The sequence below is a fragment of the Desmodus rotundus genome, chromosome 6 (genome assembly GCF_022682495.2).
Source record: "Desmodus rotundus isolate HL8 chromosome 6, HLdesRot8A.1, whole genome shotgun sequence".
Lineage (NCBI taxonomy): Eukaryota > Metazoa > Chordata > Mammalia > Chiroptera > Phyllostomidae > Desmodus > Desmodus rotundus.
This window is the reverse complement of record NC_071392.1, coordinates 110,776,190-110,794,344: the sequence shown is the minus strand read 5'-3', so window position 1 is coordinate 110,794,344 and position 18,155 is coordinate 110,776,190. Positions and strand designations below refer to the sequence as shown.

General features: G+C 42.5%; 2 protein-coding genes and 1 pseudogene across 4 annotated transcripts in view; 2 read left to right on the top strand and 1 right to left on the bottom strand.

Moving 5' to 3' along the window:
* Positions 1–5,941, bottom strand: part of MROH8 (maestro heat like repeat family member 8) — a 49,491-nt gene extending 43,550 nt beyond the window's left edge. The window contains exons 1-2 of the mRNA XM_024559194.3: positions 3,624–5,941; positions 906–1,027 (exon numbers count right to left, since the gene is read on the bottom strand). Coding sequence (XP_024414962.2) covers positions 906–1,027; positions 3,624–3,910 — 409 coding nt within the window. The 5' untranslated portion in view covers positions 3,911–5,941. The remainder of the gene's footprint in view (positions 1–905; positions 1,028–3,623) is intronic.
* LOC128781294 (U4 spliceosomal RNA) lies at positions 1,956–2,083 on the top strand (annotated as a pseudogene).
* The window catches only part of RPN2 (ribophorin II), a 52,002-nt gene continuing 37,486 nt past the window's right edge, over positions 3,640–18,155 (top strand). For all 3 annotated transcript variants that reach the window (XM_024559196.3, XM_045194537.2, XM_045194538.2), the window contains exons 1-3: positions 3,640–3,770; positions 7,182–7,375; positions 17,640–17,735. In XM_024559196.3, coding sequence (XP_024414964.2) covers positions 3,758–3,770; positions 7,182–7,375; positions 17,640–17,735 — 303 coding nt within the window. In that variant the 5' untranslated portion in view covers positions 3,640–3,757. The remainder of the gene's footprint in view (positions 3,771–7,181; positions 7,376–17,639; positions 17,736–18,155) is intronic.

The following is an 18,155-nucleotide window of genomic DNA, read 5'->3' as shown; positions in this document are numbered from 1 at the left end:
GCATGTGGAACTCTTACTTGTCCTTCAGGACTCAGCTCCAGGATGCTTTTCCTGAATCCCCTCTTTGCCCATTTTGGCTAAGAATCCTTCTAGCTGCTAATGAAGCTCTCTATATTTGCCCCCCTCCCCCCAACCTCCATCCCCAATCACACATATTATACTAAGTTCCGATCATTTGTTTATCTATGAGTATATTGTGTCTGTTCTGTTCACTGCTATATCTCTAGCAGCTAGATCAGTGTTTAGAGCATAGTGTTTAGAGCTTCAATAAATATTTACTGGATGAATGTACAAATGAATGTAGTTCGTCAAACACATCAGTCTTTCCTGTCTCAGGCACATGCTGTTCCACCGACTCAGCAGGCTCTTCCCTCTACTTCTCACATAGGTTGTCCTCAGACAGGTGTTCTCTGACAAATATGATTTAAATTAGGTTCCATCCCTTTATTTTTTTGGTCTCAGCCCCTTGTTTAATTCTTTCATAGTGTTTACTACAACTTATAATTACTTTACTTACTGTATCTTTACTTATTTTGGTCCTCAGCACTATGATGTACATTTGTGAGGGTAGAGACTATGTTGATCTTATTCACTGTTGTATACCAGCCATTGGTACTTAATAAGTGTGTGCAGAATAAATGAAAGAGTTATTTCATTTACTCTGTGGCTCCATCCAGATTTCACTCATACCTGCCTTCCCTTCTCAGAATCCTTCCAGCACTTATACTCTGGGCAAGAGTATGTGTGGCTAGAATAACGTGTTTTATCTTTTTGCCACCCAGATTCCAAGGTCTTAAAGTCAGGGACCAAATTCATTGTCAAAGTCTAGTCAAGGGCTGGTCACACAGTCACTTGACTTGAAAAGATGTAGCCCTCCCCTTTTCCTTATCCTTTCCCCTGTTCACCTGTAAGTTCATGGCTACTTGGGCTCTCTTTAATATCCTCTAAGTTGCTCAGCTGCAAATCCACATTTTCCGAATCACTGTCAGAAGCATAAGGGATCACTACTTCTTCCCAACTACAGATCCTAGGAATAAAGAGGGGATTAGAAAAGTTAGTTTTTCAGGACTGTTTGTCACATCACTCAAACAAAAGCTTAAATGTCACTTTTTCAGAGGCATTTATTGATCACCAATTTAGGTTGAACAGCCTCTCCCCACCCCAGCCCTACAATGACTTTCTTGGTTTTCTTTTTTTCATAGCATTCAATCATTACCTACAATTATCAAGTTAATTTGTGTTGTTTATTGACCGTCTCCCATTAGACTATTAGCTCCAAGAGGGAAGAAATCCTGTCTACATGGTCATAGCTGTATCCCCAGCACTTAGCGTATTATCAGCCTCATGGGGAGTGAGTGGATAGGTAAGAAATACTGCGCCACTGTTAAAAAGAGACTGAGGTAGAATTCTCCCCGCACCTCCCTCAATCACACTTACACTTTCTTTTTTTTTCTAAAGCACATGACATCTGCTAATATATTATTCACTTATTGATGATACTGCTCTTGGGTAATAGTTTTTCAAATACTAGAAAAATATTTCTTCAAGTTTTTGTACTATTCACAATGTGAAGTCTATAGACATGATACACTTTTAAGTTTAATCTCTATTAACATTTTATCCACCATTAGGTTTAGACAATAACAAAGCAAAAAACTGTTAACCTAAAAATAAAATGGCCTTTCGAAGTGAGAGGCAAACAAGTATTTATTTGAGATCAGTAAGAATAGCTACTCGGGAATCAATTCAGGTGGAAGCTCAAATCATGTTCCAATCAGGAGACAAAGGCAATGAGTATTTGTGAGAAAGGGAAGGGGAACAATTACATTAATAGAAGGACAGCATTTCTATTGGTGAAGATAACATAGTGACGTTAATTCTAAACAATGTTTTTAATTTTCAGTCAAGTAGTCAGCAGTTAGTTATAAAAACTGCTTTTTTTGTTATCTTTGCAAAGCTTTGTGCAGTGGCAGTATCATAGCCAATGAGGTTTATCCGAGGCGCGTTATTGCTAATTGTTATCTTTGCAAACAGTTCTTTGGGGAATAAAGTTGTTTAGGCCCAGTGCAAAGGTTATTTTGCTCTGTTTTAATGTTCCAAAGGTTTGAGACACGAGACAGCAGAGCAGTTCCTCTGGCGTGGCTGCTCCAGCTCCTTTTAAAGTGGCTCCTTTTTTTTTTTTTTTTTTTTTAGTTAAATTGATTAGGAATGATGAGTTTGGTTTTCTTTCTTTTCAAAATTTTTTACTTATTGATTTTAGGGAGGGGAAGGGAATAAAGGAGAGAGGGGTGTGAGAGAGAAAGACATTGCTTTGTTGTTCCACTTACTTATGCACTCATTGGTTATTTCTTGCTTGTGTCCTGACAGGGGATCGAACCCGCAACCTTAGCACATGCGGATGACATTCTAACCAGCTGAGTTACACAGCCAGGGCTGAGTTTGGTTTTCAATATACTTTATTTCATTGTAAGTTTGTATGAGTTAATTTTTATAAATAGCTTCATTTAACAACCAATTTGCAAATTCCTGACAAATTCGACAATTGGCTTAAACAAACCTATGAGATGGCTCCAGCACACTACTGGTTGTCTTACTACTGAATTGAAAGAGTTCTTTTTGTATGCTTTATCAGTTCTGTCCAATGGCACGTTGTGGTCGTGAAAAATGTTCTATACTTCTGCACTGTCTAAACGATATCCACTAGCTACATGTGACCACTTCAAAATATGTCTGGTACAAACTGAATTTTTATTTTTAGTTAATTTAAATATTTACATATAGCCAGTATCTACCATACTGAACAGACCACCAGACATAGCAAGAACTGACTCTCCCGACTTGGGATAACCATACCTGGGACTTTAATAGTGATAATAAGAGTTACCATATTGTGCATGCTTCACACGTTCATAATAGTTAAAAGTACAGACTATAGAGTCAAACTGAGTTGAAGCTTCCAGTTTCCTTCTCTATAAAATGGAGTAACTGTGTACCTCACAGAATGGTGATAAGGAATAAAGGAAAGAGTGTACGTAGACCCTTAGTACACTGTCCGGCCATCCTGTTAACGTTCAATAAATGGAGTTCGTTATCTTTTAGCTCTTCGATAAGTCACTTCCATATTAGAAACTGTTATCTCAAAATCTTGTCCACTTTGGCTAATATGTTGTTCAAAGAGTTATGAGGAGTCACTGGGTCAACACAAATGCTTTGCAAATCAGATAAAAACTCACTCATAGGTGAGTTATTAACAACCAAAACAATCTTTGAAGGAAACTGCCATAATTTTCCAAAGGGGAAGAAAACCACCCTCGAACACCGACCGCCTTTCCCACCTGACCCTTCCCAGTTCTTTAAAATTGGCCCGCGGCACTCCCGACTGAGTGACAGGCGACGGGCCAACCAGAGGCGGCCCCGTCTCGAGCCCACCCTGAAGCCTCGTCCAATAGCGTCGCCGTAGCTCCCGGAATAGGACCGTTGCGAGGCGGCCGGTTCCAAGTGGGCCCCAGCGCGGGGGGAGGCCGCCCTATACACTACGACTGCGGGGACCTTTGCGCACGAGGACTGGAATTCCAGCCGTGGCTACTGGAGGCGGCCCGGCCAGCAGAAGGGCGGGGACTGACCTGTGCTTAGAGTCCATCTCAGCACGCGGAGCTTGCCGCGTGTCCCCGGCGTCCCCTCCGGCGCGCTCCTGAAGCCACTTTCCCGAGCGGAAGTCAGCCTGCGTTTCGGGCTCTTTGGGGACCTGCTCGGAGGAATGGCGCTGCCGGGTAAGGTGTTGCGCATGGCTGGACGGCTGGGCCCCGCGGACAGCACGCCTCGGCGAGTGGGCCGGCGCCCATGGGAGGCTAGTGTTCGCCACTCGGGAGCCGGCTCCGCGGGGTCCCCTTCCTCTGCGGGACAGGGGCATGGGCTGCCGCACTCCTGGGGTTGAGCGTCTAACGGAGGGTCTGAGCGGGTGGGACTGGCTGGGACCTGAGGAAGGGTGGGGGGTGGGTGCCGTGCCGAGCTACGGGAAGCCCCGAGGACCATCCTGGGACTGCGGCCGTGGGTAACCCTAGGTCTGGCTTCACTCATTCATTTGACTCGCGCGGGCTACCGGGCCGGGAGGCCTAAGAGTGAGCTTTTGGCCAAATTATCCGCTGGGCCATTAGCTTCCTTTTTAATGAAATGAGGTAAACAAACAAACAAAAACACCTTTTTGGGAGTTTAGAGAATAAGTAATGAAGTTAGATTCTCCGGGTGCAAACTGGTAGTCCGCCACGTATTCGTTATGTGACCCCACCGCAGGTTACTTAACCCTTCTGCACCTCAGTTTCTCGTCTGTAAAACAGATTAGTCACATCGTCTGCCTCGTAAATTGCTGTGTCGTTCAATGAGATAACCTCTGTGAATAGCTTAGAGCTGTACGTGTCATTAACTTAGCACTCAGTAAAGTGACTTGCATTGCTAGTTAACGAGTGATCACTGCAGGGTAGAATCTCATGATGTGTCTCCTGTGTTCTATTTAATTTCCACTTGACAGACGGGAGGGAAGAGGGAATCCCGAGAAAAGAAGTAACCTGCCCGAGGGAACAATGCATGTCAGTGGCTTAGCGCTCCATTAATTAAGATGAGGGTCATAGAGGTTAAAAACAAACTTTGGATTCAAACTTCTGATTCTCAGCTAGTTATGTGTCTTAGGGCAGGTAAGTACTTCTGAATCTCAATATCTTGGTTTTCAAACTGCGCTCACTTGGATGTTGAGGATTTAATGACTAAATGCATGCAAGGTACTTAGTGTGGGCATACCCAACCTGTATTCAGTGTGCAAATTTTAGCCAAGGAAGTAATTGTTACCATTAACGGGGCGTGGGAAGATTAGGATTCTGACACAGATGCTGTGTTAGGGTAATTTACAGTCTAGCTGGGAAAATGCTAGATAGATCTCACTCATTCACTAGATCTTAACGAGCTGGGTACATACATGTACACAAGGCACTGGGGATTCATTCAGCACTAGTATCTTGACTCCTCATTTGCTCCCGTCTCTCTAAGTATTAGCAGTTCTGGCTTTGACTCTGAATTTCAGCCAGACTTCTCACCACCTCTACTGCCATCACTCTGGCTTGTACCACTGTCATCTTTTACTTGGATTATGGCAATAGTCTCCTAACTGGTGTCCCTCTTTAGGTCCCTGGTCCCGTGTAGTCTCAACACAGTACTGTTTATTCTCAACAGAATGATCCTGTTAAAATGTAAAGTCCTCTGCTCAAAACTTTCTAGTGGCTCCCATCTTGTTCAGCAAAAGCCAAAGTTCCTTCAGTGACTTACAAGGCCCTCCAGATTTGGCCTCTGATACCTTTGTCACCTTGTCCTTACTTCTTACCCTTTGCTTACTCCTCTGTAGCCATGCTGTTCTCCTTGCTGATGTTAAAATAAATAAATTAATTAAAAAAACACATATACACTCCCGATTCAGGGTCTTTGAACTTGCTTTTCTTCTTGTGCTTATTTCCCTCCAAGTGTCTGTATGATTTACTCCTTTTCCTTCAAGCCTCCCATGATATTTTTATTTCTTACTTGGCCTACCATATTTAAAATTGAAGCTCTTCTCCGGTGTCCCTTATGTGCTCTATTTTTCCCCATAGCGTGTTTCACCTTTTAAAGTGATAAACAGTGCATCTTAATTATTTTGCATGATATTTTTCTTTCCGTACTAGAATGTAAGCTCTAGGAGGTTAGAGGTTTTTCTTCGTTCTGTTTCCTGTTGTATCTTTAACACTAAAACAATGCTTGGTGCATATTAGGTGTTTAATAAATATTAGATGAATGAGTACTTCACATTGTAGATCTCTCTAGGGTTTCTGAAAAACAGCTTTCTCATTCTTTAGATTATTTAATACACACAAGGACTTAAATAGAAATAACCTTCATGCCCCAAGTGGAGTGTGGACACTATTGTTAGACCTGGACTTGAGTCCAAGGTTGACTATGTGTAAACTACTCTGGTCCTTAGTTTTCTTATTTGTAAAATGGATGTAATGATTCCCTTCTTAAGGGGTTTTAGTTCAGACTAAGCTTGACACTCTAGATAAAGGGTTTAGGACCATTAATGAGAGCCTTGATTGATGACTGTTAATTGGCGGGCAGACAGTTTATGACATAGCCCATTCAAAAGTGTTTGCGTGTGTTGTAATGAAAAGTAGACTGTGTCACTCCTATAACTTTTTCCTATTCCCTGAGCATAATAGGTGAGGGTTAATTTTGTTTCTATTCCTTCGTGCTGGGCCGTGTATAAGCCTTGGAAATACTGGAATGAACAAGAGAAGCAGTCTATCCTCATGGAGCTTAGAGTGTAGCAGAGGCATCAGACATTACACTATTAAAGTTGTAAAAAATATTTGATAGTAGTACAGGTTGTTATGAGTGGATATGGCAACAATGACAATTTAGCTAACATTTAGATAGCCCTTTCTAAATGTCAGACACTATTCTAAGACCTTTGTATATTAACTCAGGTAGTGCTCTTAACCCTGAGAGGCAGGTACTGTTATTAAACCCCTTTTTACACTTGTGGAAACTGAGGCATAAGCCGACCACATTGTAATTGCCACAGTCACATTACTAATAATTGGATTTAAACTTGGCTCCAGAGGCCATATTCTTCACTACTTCATAGTACTGGCTTGGGACCAAATCCAACAGAGGGCTATTAGGGGGTTTATTAAGGAAGAGATACCTGAACTAGAATCTGAAAGTAAAAATTAAGCAAAGTTTAATTGGGGAAAGCATGAAAAAGTGCTGGGTAGGAAAGAACATGGCTCTTTAGAGGAATAGAGGGGAGGCCAGAGAGCCACAGATGGGGGGAAGAGTGAGGGAACAGATCTGGTTGAGAAGCGGGCAAGGTCACGATGAGGTTTCATGGTTGGGTCTGTCCTGAGAGGCGGAGGAGTTGCTAACGTACTTGAAACAGGAAAGGCGTGATTAGTCCTGTGCTTTAGGCACACAGAGGCTGCTAGGAGGACTGTCCTTCAGAGAGTCGAAACAGTGCCCCCCACTTCCCCAAGGCTTGGCTCTAATTTCGGCCCCCCAGTTCCCTCACATGATTTGGTTCTAGACCTTGGTGGGCATCATCACTGGGACTCTGTGTAGAACTTCGGGATAGTATCGAGTGTGTTTAGTAGTCATTTTCTCCCAAGGTTCAGGCACTGCCCTCCTGCTGTCCCTGACAATCATAGCCGGTGCCCTGGCTCTGACGCCCACTCACTACCTCACCAAGCATGACGTGGAGAGGCTGAAAGCTTCGCTGGACCGCCCTTTCACCAGTTTAGAATCTGCTTTCTACTCCATCGTGGGACTCAACAGCCTTGGTGCCCAGGTATCAGACGTAAAGGTAAGGCTTCTTTTGTCTTGTGGCCTCTTTCCTTTGCTGTGTTCCTTTTGTGTTCTTCATGACTACCTTTTGCTCACCTGAGGATAACTAAGGTTAATTCAATATGATAAATACATCAATCTGACAAATTTTTTTTTGAGTGCCTAATGTATGTTTAGGACCTTGTCAAGGTGTTTTAGCAGAATATAAAGAAGAATAAGTCGTAGATTCTCTAGAAACTTTTACTGCAGCTCTCAGTGGGACTGTACAATACCACACGTACTTGTTCAGTGCCCTGTATGTGTAGCTAATACGTAATAAAGGATTTCAAGGTGGGGAAACTTGCAGATTTATTAAACAGTCACTGTCCCTGCATCAGGCAGTTCTGATGTGAACCTTTGATGGAGAAAATACATCATGATTAAAATCTTTCCTGGATTAGAAATAGTTTTAAGTGAATTTACATTTTACTCATTATAGTAGAATGGATAGCTAGGGTAAGAAATTAGGGACAGGCCTCCCATATATAAGCCTTGTATGTTAATTTTCTATGGCTGCTTAACAAATTACCATACAGTTAGCAATTCAACACAATACTAATTTATTGCAGGCTTGCGTACCCGTGGAGCAGGCTTGGTTGGGCTCTCTGCTTAGTTTCTCAGTCAAAATGCAGGTGTTGGCTCAGGCGAGGCTCTTACTTGGAGCCTCTGCAGAAGGTTTTGCTTCTGGTTCCTTCAGTTTGTTGGCGGAATCCACTGCCTCGCGGTTGTAGATCTGAGGTTCCCGTGTTCTTGCTGGCTTTCAGCTAAGGACTGCTCTCTGCTTCTCAGTGTCAGCCCCATTTCTTCTTGTGTGAATCCCTCCCCATCTAAATCAGTAATGGCATGCTGAGTCCTTCTTACTCTTCAGATCTCTCTAACGCCTCTTCTGCCACCAGCCAGAGAAACTTTCTCCTGCTAAAGGCCTTACCTGTTTGGGTCAGGACTGCCTGGATAATCTCTATCCAGAATTTTAAGGTCAGCGGATTTGGGACTTTAATTACACCTGCAGAATCCCTTCGTAGCAGTACTAGATTAGTGTTTAAATGAATAAGCAGGGGATGGAAATCTAAAGATGACATCTTTCGAATTCTGCCTGTCCTTTCTTGTATTAGCCTAGAAATGACCCCAAATCTCAGTGGCTTATGACAGAAGTTTATTTTTGTTCCTACCTTATGGCCATCACGGGTCCACTGGCGCTTTGTTCCATGTTTCCTCGGCCCAAGGTTTAGCCCACTGGAGCTTGTGCAGAGGGCGCATGAAAGCATGGCTCTTACAGCTTCTGCTCAGGAGAGGGATGTGGGACTTCTTTTATCTTTCCCACTTTGTTACCTAAGCAAGTGACATGGCCGTACCTGGGTTGACAGATCAGGAAGGTATACCTCTTCAGAGAAGGAATGTATTTTAGCGAACGGTAACTCCCGAGCTCCTTTGTCTCACGGCTGCCCTGTGACCCTTCCTGGCTCTGGTTTGCCCTTTGCTTTCTTCAAGACCAGTGGTTCTTTCTCTGAGGAGAGTGCTGAGCACCCTGATCCACCCGATTGCCAGGTTAGCCCACTTCAGTGTGAAGTCCTCCTTCGTGGAGCGGTTGTGTATTGAAGACCCGTGCTAGGCCCTGGGCATACAGTGATGAACTGGTCACAGTCCCTGCCTTCTGAGCGCCTGTGGTGCAGGGGAAGTTAAAAGAACAGCAACACCTGTACTTCAGCCTTTCTTTATGGAAGTTTTCAGACATCCACAAAGTGATGAGAACATAAAATGAACCTTCTCGTATCGTGTGAAAGTTTGAACATTTATTCACATTTTGCCATTTTTATTATATTTACTCTACCTTTGCCTTTTTATTTTATTTTTTCCTGGAGTGTTTAAAGCAAATACCAAGCATACCATTTTACTTGTATCTCTAGTGGGAACTACTTTAATATAATGACAGTCCTTTTATTTTACCTAGCAAGATTAACTAATTCTTTAATGTATTTTAATTCCTAGTCTACATTCAATTATCTAGAGTTATCTCAAAAAGTTTTGTTAGTTGGTTAGTTGGTTTGAATCAAGGTTTAAACAAGGTCCACACATTGCATTTGTTGATATCTCTCAAAACGCTTTTCATCTATAACCCTGTCCCGCAACCATACCTTTTATTTGTGGAACAAGCCAGGTCACTTGTCCCAGAGAATTTTCTACATTGTGCCTTTGATTGTGTCCTTATGCTGTTTTTGAACATACCTCCCTGTCTCTTGTATTCCTGTAAACTGATAGGTAACTTTTGAGGCTTAATTATATTCAGGGTCAGTTTTCTTGGCAGAGATATTTCATAGGTTTGGTATGTATTTCATATCAATAAATAATACATAGTATCTCGTGTTTCACTTGTAAGCTGTGATAAAGTCGGATCAGTAGACTTAGGTGTTGTCAGACTAGTCTCTGTCTTATAAATGATATATAGTAGGACTTTGTTTTTTTTATTCCAGTCTGGCGAGCTCTATTTTTAATTGAGGAGTTTATTTATATGTAATGTAACTATACTTTTGGGTATAAACCTACCATCCTGTTATTTGGCTTCTATTTGTTTATTCATTTTTTTCCTCTTTAGATTATTTTTTAATATTCCATTTTATCTTTTCTGTTGGCTTTTTAGTTCTACTTATTTAAAAAATAAATTTTGCTGTAGAGTTTGTAACATGCACTTTACTGTATCACAGAATACTTTGAATTGGCTTGCCACATCGTGAACAAGAGAGCCTTAGAGCAATGTATTTGTTGAAACTCCCATCATCGTGCATCGTTGTCATAAGGGTGCTGCCTGTCGTCTAATGTCTCATCATCATGTATTTTTTTCAGTTTTATGGTTATTTATGGCAGGAGGGTGAATTCAGGGCCTTGAATAGTGTCACGGCCAGAACTGGTAGTCCCATTTGATGTTTCAACCCATTGCAGTTGTTAACTCTTTTTGATGCTCAAAATGTCCCATTTTCCCTAGCAGGCCAAAATGTCTATATGTGTGCATGTGTGTTTTCTTTGTTTCAATGTGAATCAATCTTTGCTGTTATTTATTCAGTGCCTTGTTATGTGCCAGGTTCACTGGGTATTATCTTGCATTAATTGTCTTGATTCTGTATGGTTAAAAATATCTTGTAGTAGAGGAGGAAATGGGAGCTCAGAGAAGTTAAGTAAATTAATTGCCCCATGTCTGCCAGCCATCATCTGAATACCATATGGCAAAGGAGTTGACAGATTGTGGCCTCCAAGGTCAAATCCAGGTTGAAGCCAATTTTTTTGAATGAAGTTTTATTGGAACACAGCCACACCCACATTTCTGTGGCTGCTTTGCATTTTAACAGTAGGGTTGAGTAGTTACTAAAGAGACTGTCTGACCCCAAAAGCCTAAAATATTTACTCTTTGGCCCTTTACAGAAAGTTTGCTAATCCCTGCTCTGTGGGATCCATGCACGTTCATATTTCTTCCTGACAGCTCTCTCTTGTTCCTTCCCAGTGTTCCCTGCCTCTGCATGACTGTATTAAGGAAACAGGTTTTTTTCTCATGATCACACTCTTGTAAACTCTGAACGTACCTCCTAATAAAATTAGCTTGGCTCAGAAGCAAACATACAGGCTTCAGAGTTGCCCAAGTTTTTAACTCTGGTGCCACCTGTCTGTAAAATGATAGTTACAACTTCCTCACTGGAGCATTATAAAGTGAAATCATATTATGTTTAATAAGTAATTAGCCCACAAAAGGTCCTTCAAGTGGTATCTATAGTATTATTAATATTAAAAATTTTTAACTTCTCTTCATAATTTATTTAGGTGAGTACAGACACTGTCTGGCACAGATACTGTACTGCACAGAAGGCCTCCAGTGTCTGCACATGGCCGGGGGAATAGAGAGAACAAACTGGGAAAGCAGTCTTGACTGGTAAAGGTTTTGGTTTAGACTTTTTAAAGATTTTATTTATTTAACTTCATTCTTCTAATCACTTGTGGAATGTGCTGTGGTGATTATGCAGTGTGTGCCTTACAAGTAGTAGGAGGAAGAGAGTGGTACGGATGTTTCCGAGCTGTTGAAGTTCCTCACTAGGCGTGCGCACTGAGTACATGCATCGAGAGTCTGCATTACTGCCACGTCCACGGCGGGGATGCGTCCTGCTTCGCTTGTTGCGCTCAGCTGAGTAGAGAGAACTCCCTCGGCCCTGCTAGATGCACTGAGTTGGTTACTCTCCCAGATGGGATCTTAGGGGAGATTTTGATTATTTTGTCACAAGAAATTTTCGCAGCGAAACTGGGAGGAGTGGGGTTTAATAAGGACATGAGACTAGCAAGCAGCTCTGAGAACAGCAGAGTGTGGAATGAGAATTGATTTTAGAGGGAATGACAAATCGTGACCCTTGGGGGCAAATCCAGCTTGAAGCTTAGAGAGTGAAGAGTTATGAAGAGTGAACATTTTTCATTTTGATAGCTACTGTATATGTATATTTAAAAAAAACATAAGCACACCCTGACTGTGGCTCAGTGGGTTGGGCATCGTCCCACAAACTGAAAGGTCGCTGGTTCGATTCCTAGTCAGGGCACATGCCTTGGTTGTGGGCCAGGTTCCCTGTTGGGAGCTTGCGAAAAGCAACCAATGTTTCTCTTTCACAGTGATGTTTCTCTCCCTCTCTTTCTCCTTCCCTTCCCCTCTCTTTAAAAATAAATAAATAAAATCTTTAAAAAAATAAGCATACGAGAATGGTGATTTTTATATGTATTATTGCTTAGCTTTTTGTAAGACTTAAACATAATGGGAGTTTTCCATTCATTTTAATGAAAATACTAAGTAAATGGGATATATATTATGTCAACATTGTGATGGTAGTATTTACATGGGTGAAATCAGGAAACATTAGACAGTGTTCATGGGTTGTCAGTCAACCCAGCACTTTCCCTTTCTATAAACCGAGGATAGAATAGTACCTACCTAATAGGGTTATTGTGATGATTAAATGAGGTAATAAGTGTCTGGCACATGCTGAGTGCATATAAAGCTAAGTGTATCTGTTTCCCGTTCAACAAATGCTGAGGGCTTGTTGAGGACCAGGCATTCCGTTGGTTGCTGGGATAGAAAATCACACATTTTTCAGGTATTCATCATTTATGGAGCATCTGAATGTGCCAGGAATTGCGCTGAGTGCAGAGAAGACAACAGAGCTCGTTATCTAGTGAGCGACAGGTACCGATATAGTGAGACCATGTGCTAAGTACAAAGAGACACATGTAATGTGTGGAAAGTACCGTGGGAGTCTGGCAGTGGGAGCGGCTCGCTCATCCTGCCTGCTGAGAAAAATTACTATAAGCCCAGCCTTGTACGGGGAAGGTTGCCATATGTGCTGGCTGCTGAACAGTTTATTTTGTGAGTTTCTGCTGTGTTTCTGCTATGTCCTAGGCCTGGTGCTAGGCACTGGATTCAGTGTTGAACAAAAAATAGAACCTTTGCTCTCTTGGAACATACACTTGAATAGTGAAGGTCGGTATTAGTCATGTAATCAAATGCATACGTGAATATTTGTAACACTATTTGGTAAGTTTTATGAAGGTGAGGTAACTGGTGTTACTATAAATAGGGGACTTCTATAGGTGTATCATAGGGGACTTTGACCTGGTCAGGGAATGCTTTCCCAAGGAAATTTTGAACTTAAATCTCATTCTGTGTCCACCTAAATTACAGCTTCTTGAGGTCAGAAACTTAGTTCATTTTATTTGCTGTGGATTTCCAGCATCTAGAATAGCACCTGGCATGTGGTGGCCACTTAGTTGCTGTTTGTTAAATAAAGGAAGGTATGGTTGATCTGAATTCTAAAGGAAAGTAGAGGTTAAATGGGCAGGAGGAAGGGATTTCATACAGAGGGAATAGCATGCGCAACGAACCTGTGCAGGTGGGGAGCAGGTTACATCTGAGAGACTGAAAGGGGGCTGTGTCGAACAGAGAGTGGGGGGACGCTGGGGCTAAGTCTCAGTGTCTTGGTGGCCATAGGAAAGATTCTGCTCTTTCTCTAAAGAGCAGTTGATTTTAAGCAGCAAGTATCAGGATCCAGTCGTCATTTTGAAAAGATCCGTCTTCTGCTTTGTGGACGACAGACTATGGCTGGGGATACAGTGCAAGATTGAGTGCAGAAGGGGTGCAAAGGATAGCACCCTGACTTCTGAGTTTTGCTGCATGGATGGATGGGTAAACCATTCCATCCATGGTAAACCATTCCAAGATAGGAACACAGGAAGAGAATTAGGTTTGTGCAGGAAAGATCACGAATTTGGTCTTCAACACTTTGAGCTGGAAATGCCTTTGAGCCTTGTAAGTGGCCATGGAGAGAAGTCTGGGCCGGGGGTACAAATCTGAGAAGTATCAGCAGTGAAGTTCTGGATGGAGCCATGAGCATTAATGAGATTGCTTAGGGAGAGAGCGGATGAATGAGAAGTGGGCCTAAGAACTCAAACTGAGGAGCTGCCAGAGAAGTAGGACGAGAGACAGGAGGGTGGGGAGGAATCCCAGAAGTGAAGGGGAAGCAGATGTTTGAGAATAGGAAAGTGATCGGTCTGTCCGGGCAGAGGGAATGGGCACTGGAAGATGTCCTTTGGCTTTTACAGTTAGACAGTCACTTGTGGCACGATGGGGCAGCAACCATGTTGGAGAGAATGAGAGTGAGCAAATGAAGACAAGCATAGGCAGCTCTCTGGAGAAGTTTGGCTGTACGAGAAAAGAGAAGGTAGAGAAGGATCTGGAGCAGTTTTATTTTAAAATGAGCCTTGAGTTTTCTTAATGTGTTACAGGAGTTGCCAGTTGAGCGGGAGAAGTTGAATCAGTGGGGTGAACAGGCTTCCAGATGGAGAGAACTACCTGTAGTAAGCCTGGGGCCTTGAAAGTGCTCCTTGTGTTTTAGGGGCAGTGGGTGGGATGTCCAGGGCAGTTGGAGCAGAGGTGTGTGGGGAAGTGTGGTAAGAAGTACACATGGGAAAACCGAGCCTGGTGACAAAGCACCAGGTGTGGGACTGTCACCAGGGTAAGCCTTGATGACAGGACACAGTAACAAAGTCTGGTGAGACTGCAAAGCACAGTCTGAGAGGAGACAGGAGTGGCTGGGGGCTGTGAATGGAGATTACGAGGGAGAGGAGAGGGCAGATGAGAGTGAGGTTACTGCCTTTCTGTAGGATGTGTTTCTGGTTCTGTTCAGGGAGTCGTAGACAAGAGTGGGTAGAGGAAGTCACTGATGTGCTTCACTCAGGAGGATGTTTAGACCATTGGAGTGTTAGCACAGGGCATAGCAAGTTGAGGAGAGCAGACAGGAAAATGGGCATTTAGGGGGTGCCTTTCAGCCTTCAGTTGGGAAGATGAGTCTGGTGCACGGGAAGGCAGCTGGAGTCGGAGTTCCATGTTCCCAGGTACGGTGTACAGTGCCTTCGTGACTGACCCTCACTGTCTGTGCCAGCTCCTTTACTGCACCCCCAGCGCAGGCTGGGTGACTGAGTTCAGAGAGTGTTTCGTCAGGTCCTGTCCCACTTCTGCTGCTGTTGAAACCATGCTGTCAGTGTCGTGAACTTTGAAGCCACTGACTGCTGGAACTGTTCACCTTGATTTGTGCAAAGGATTAGAGTAGGTATGATTCTGGTTTTACTCCAGAACAGATAATTTTTTGTGGTCACTTGAGAGGTAGAGGTTGTGTAGCTCAGACTCTGGAGCCAGGCTGCCAGGGTTACTTAGAATTCCACCTCCTCTATTAAGAGCCGAGTGATCTTGGACAAGTTCCTTTGCCTCTCAGGCCTCAGTTTTCTTTTCTGTAAACTTAAGATAATAAGAGGACTGCCCTGACCGGGCAGCTCAGTTGGTTAGAGCTTCATTCCAATCACCAAAGTTGTGGGTTGGATCCCCGGTCAGGGCACATATAGGAAGCAACCAATGAATAAATGCATTTGTGGAACAACAAACTGATGTCTCTCTTTCTCTTTCTTTCTCCCTTCCTCTCTCTCTAAATTCACTTTAAAAAAATTTTTAGAAAGATAATAAGAGGACCTAGTATATAGATCCTTGTATTAAATGAGAAATCTGCATAATGCACTTAGAACAGTGCTTGACACATTTTAGATGTTCAAAAATTGGTAACAGTAACCATAATCATTGTTTGGGGCTTCAGTGTTGTCGTTTTACTGTTGAACACCAGGTGGCAGTAAAGCACAGGTCTTAAACTTACCCACATTTCTACCGAAAGGACTCCTTGAATAGATTTTCCTTTTTAGATCCCTAGTTGGTGCAGTGTGAAGTATTTCTCTTTCCTTTCTCTCTTTGATTTCTTTCAAACTTCTGGTTGAAACTCATTTGTTTTGAGACTCTTATTTAAATTTTATTCATAAAACTTTTTTAAAGCTTTTTAAAAGTAGCACACACAGTAAAATACCAGGTAATGCAAAATAGCTATTAGTGAAAAGCAGCACTCCATCGTATGGCTCACCTTGCCTTACTCACTGTCCTACTCACCAGGAACGCCCACTTTTAACTATTTTTATTATCATTTAATTTTGAATCGCTGAATTTATGTTACCTCAACAAAAATATTAATGATATAACTATTAAATGATATTGCTTGGAGTTTGATATAGTAGAAATAGCATGGATTTTATTATGTGCCTACTCCGTGCCAGGCACTGTGATGGGGGTTCATCAGGTTTCTGCTCTCAGGTAACTTCGTCACTGGCAGAGGTCATTGGTACAGTATGGTGAGTGCTTTGGGGGAGCTCGTAGCGGGGAGGGCAGCTGGCCTGTCCAGGGGTGAATGTCAGTGAAGACTTTCTAGAAACACTGGAAGAGGTGACATCTGAGCAGAGATGAAGGTAAAACCGGATTTGGCAGACAAGTAGGACAAGAGAGAAGTGCGCCAGGCAGCGGGAGGAGCAGGGTCAGAAGCATAAATGGCGAGAGCATAGTGTACCTGAGGAGCTGCAGTGGGCTGGTGGGTCAGATTTTGGAGTTGGAGAAGGGGGTGTGGTGAAGCTGGCAGAGAGAGTAAGGGTCCGTCATGAGCACATTTTATGCTGTATTAGAAATGTCTGTCTTGTTCTGAGGGTAATCATAAGGAACCCCCCAAGGGTTTTAACAGAAAAGTAAGGTGGTAACACTCGTGCATTATTTTGTAAAGATCACTCTTGAAACAGCATACAGAGTAGATTGCATGGCTTGAGACCGGTTAGGAGACGATTGTAACAATGTGGTGACGAATGGCAAGGACCTGGAATGAGGCAGTGAAAGGGCAAGAGGGTGGGGGTTGGGTCTGAGAAACGAAGAGCAGATAGACTCCATAGGGTTGGCGGGTAGGGGAAGTCAAGACTGAGTCCCAGGGGCTGTTTTAGGTAATTGGGCGTATGGCCCATGCATGAGCGGGACAGTCCAGGTGAAGAAATGAAGGTTTAAAGCTCGTTTAGATGTGTTCAACCTGACATAGCTTTGTGGGTGTCTAAGTGGAGGCCCCTGTATAGTTGGAATCAAAGGAGCCACTCTGCCACTTAGCTTTGTCACCTTCATTGGATTCCTTACCAACTCAAGGCCTCAGCTTCCTTTTCTGTTAACTGGGGTTATACCGTCTACCACAAAGTCCTTGTGTTCGTTAAAAGGAGTAGCGTCTTACATTGAAATTAAGAACATGGTAACAGTAGCCACAGGGGAGTGAGGAGGGGATAGTGGGGAGAGGGGTCTATAGGAGCTACTATAAAGGACACAAGGACAAAATCAAGGGGGAGGGTAGAGGTGAGGGAGGGAGGTGGGGTGGAGGGAAGGGGAGAAAATGCAGACAATTGTAACTGAATAAAAATAAATTAATTTTAAAAATAAAGTAAATAAATAAAATTTAAAAAAAGAAAAGCTGAATTACAGAAGAAAAGGTTATAAAATAAAGTAGGATTTAGTCCTAAAAAAAAAAAAAAAAGGAGTAGCATCTTAAATACCCAGCACAGGTTATAACCGGAGCAGGTGATCGGTGGAAGTGATTTCTTTCCTCCCTTTCTAGGATTCACAAGGACTAGAGTTCCTTCAGGTTTGTCATTCCTTCTTTGAAGTCAGCACTTTTGGGTAATACAGTGTTCTGTGGAAAATATTTGAAAAATGAAATCTTGTGTAGCTCATGCTTTAAGCCATCATAGATTACTTAGAATTTTGTCATCCAAAAAACACAGATGCTTTTTCCAGCCACCATGTGTATCACCACTTACCACTGACTTTTTCCTCTTTGTAGAAAGCATGCGCCTTCATTAAATCAAACCTGGATCCCAGCAACGTGGATTCCCTGTTCTATGCGGCCCAGTCCAGCCAGGCCCTGGCAGGCTGTGAGGTGAGTCCAGCTTCTTACACTTATATTTACCTTAAACTGTAAAGTATGTTTTTAAAGGAGGAGGATCATGTCAGATTTTTTTAACAATAAAAATTCATTAGAGTGGGAATTCCATTTTTATGATTTTTTTTTCTTTTAAGGAACTATAGTCTATTTTTCCCCTGAGTTTTCACTTTTCATTAATTCTAAATAACTTTTCCCTATAGTTGCTTCTCTTTTGGGAAGCCTTGCTTTTTCTTTCCTTCTCCTTAACATTTAAAAATGTTCAAAGTAAGGAAAGAATGCCCCATACCAGATTTCTGGAAATCAGTTTTATTGAACATAGAAAACCATGCAAGTAGGCAAGTGACTTGCAGAATCTTCTCAATTGTTGTGTTAAGGTTTTAAAAACATTTAATTCTGGTGTCTGAGAAGTTGAGG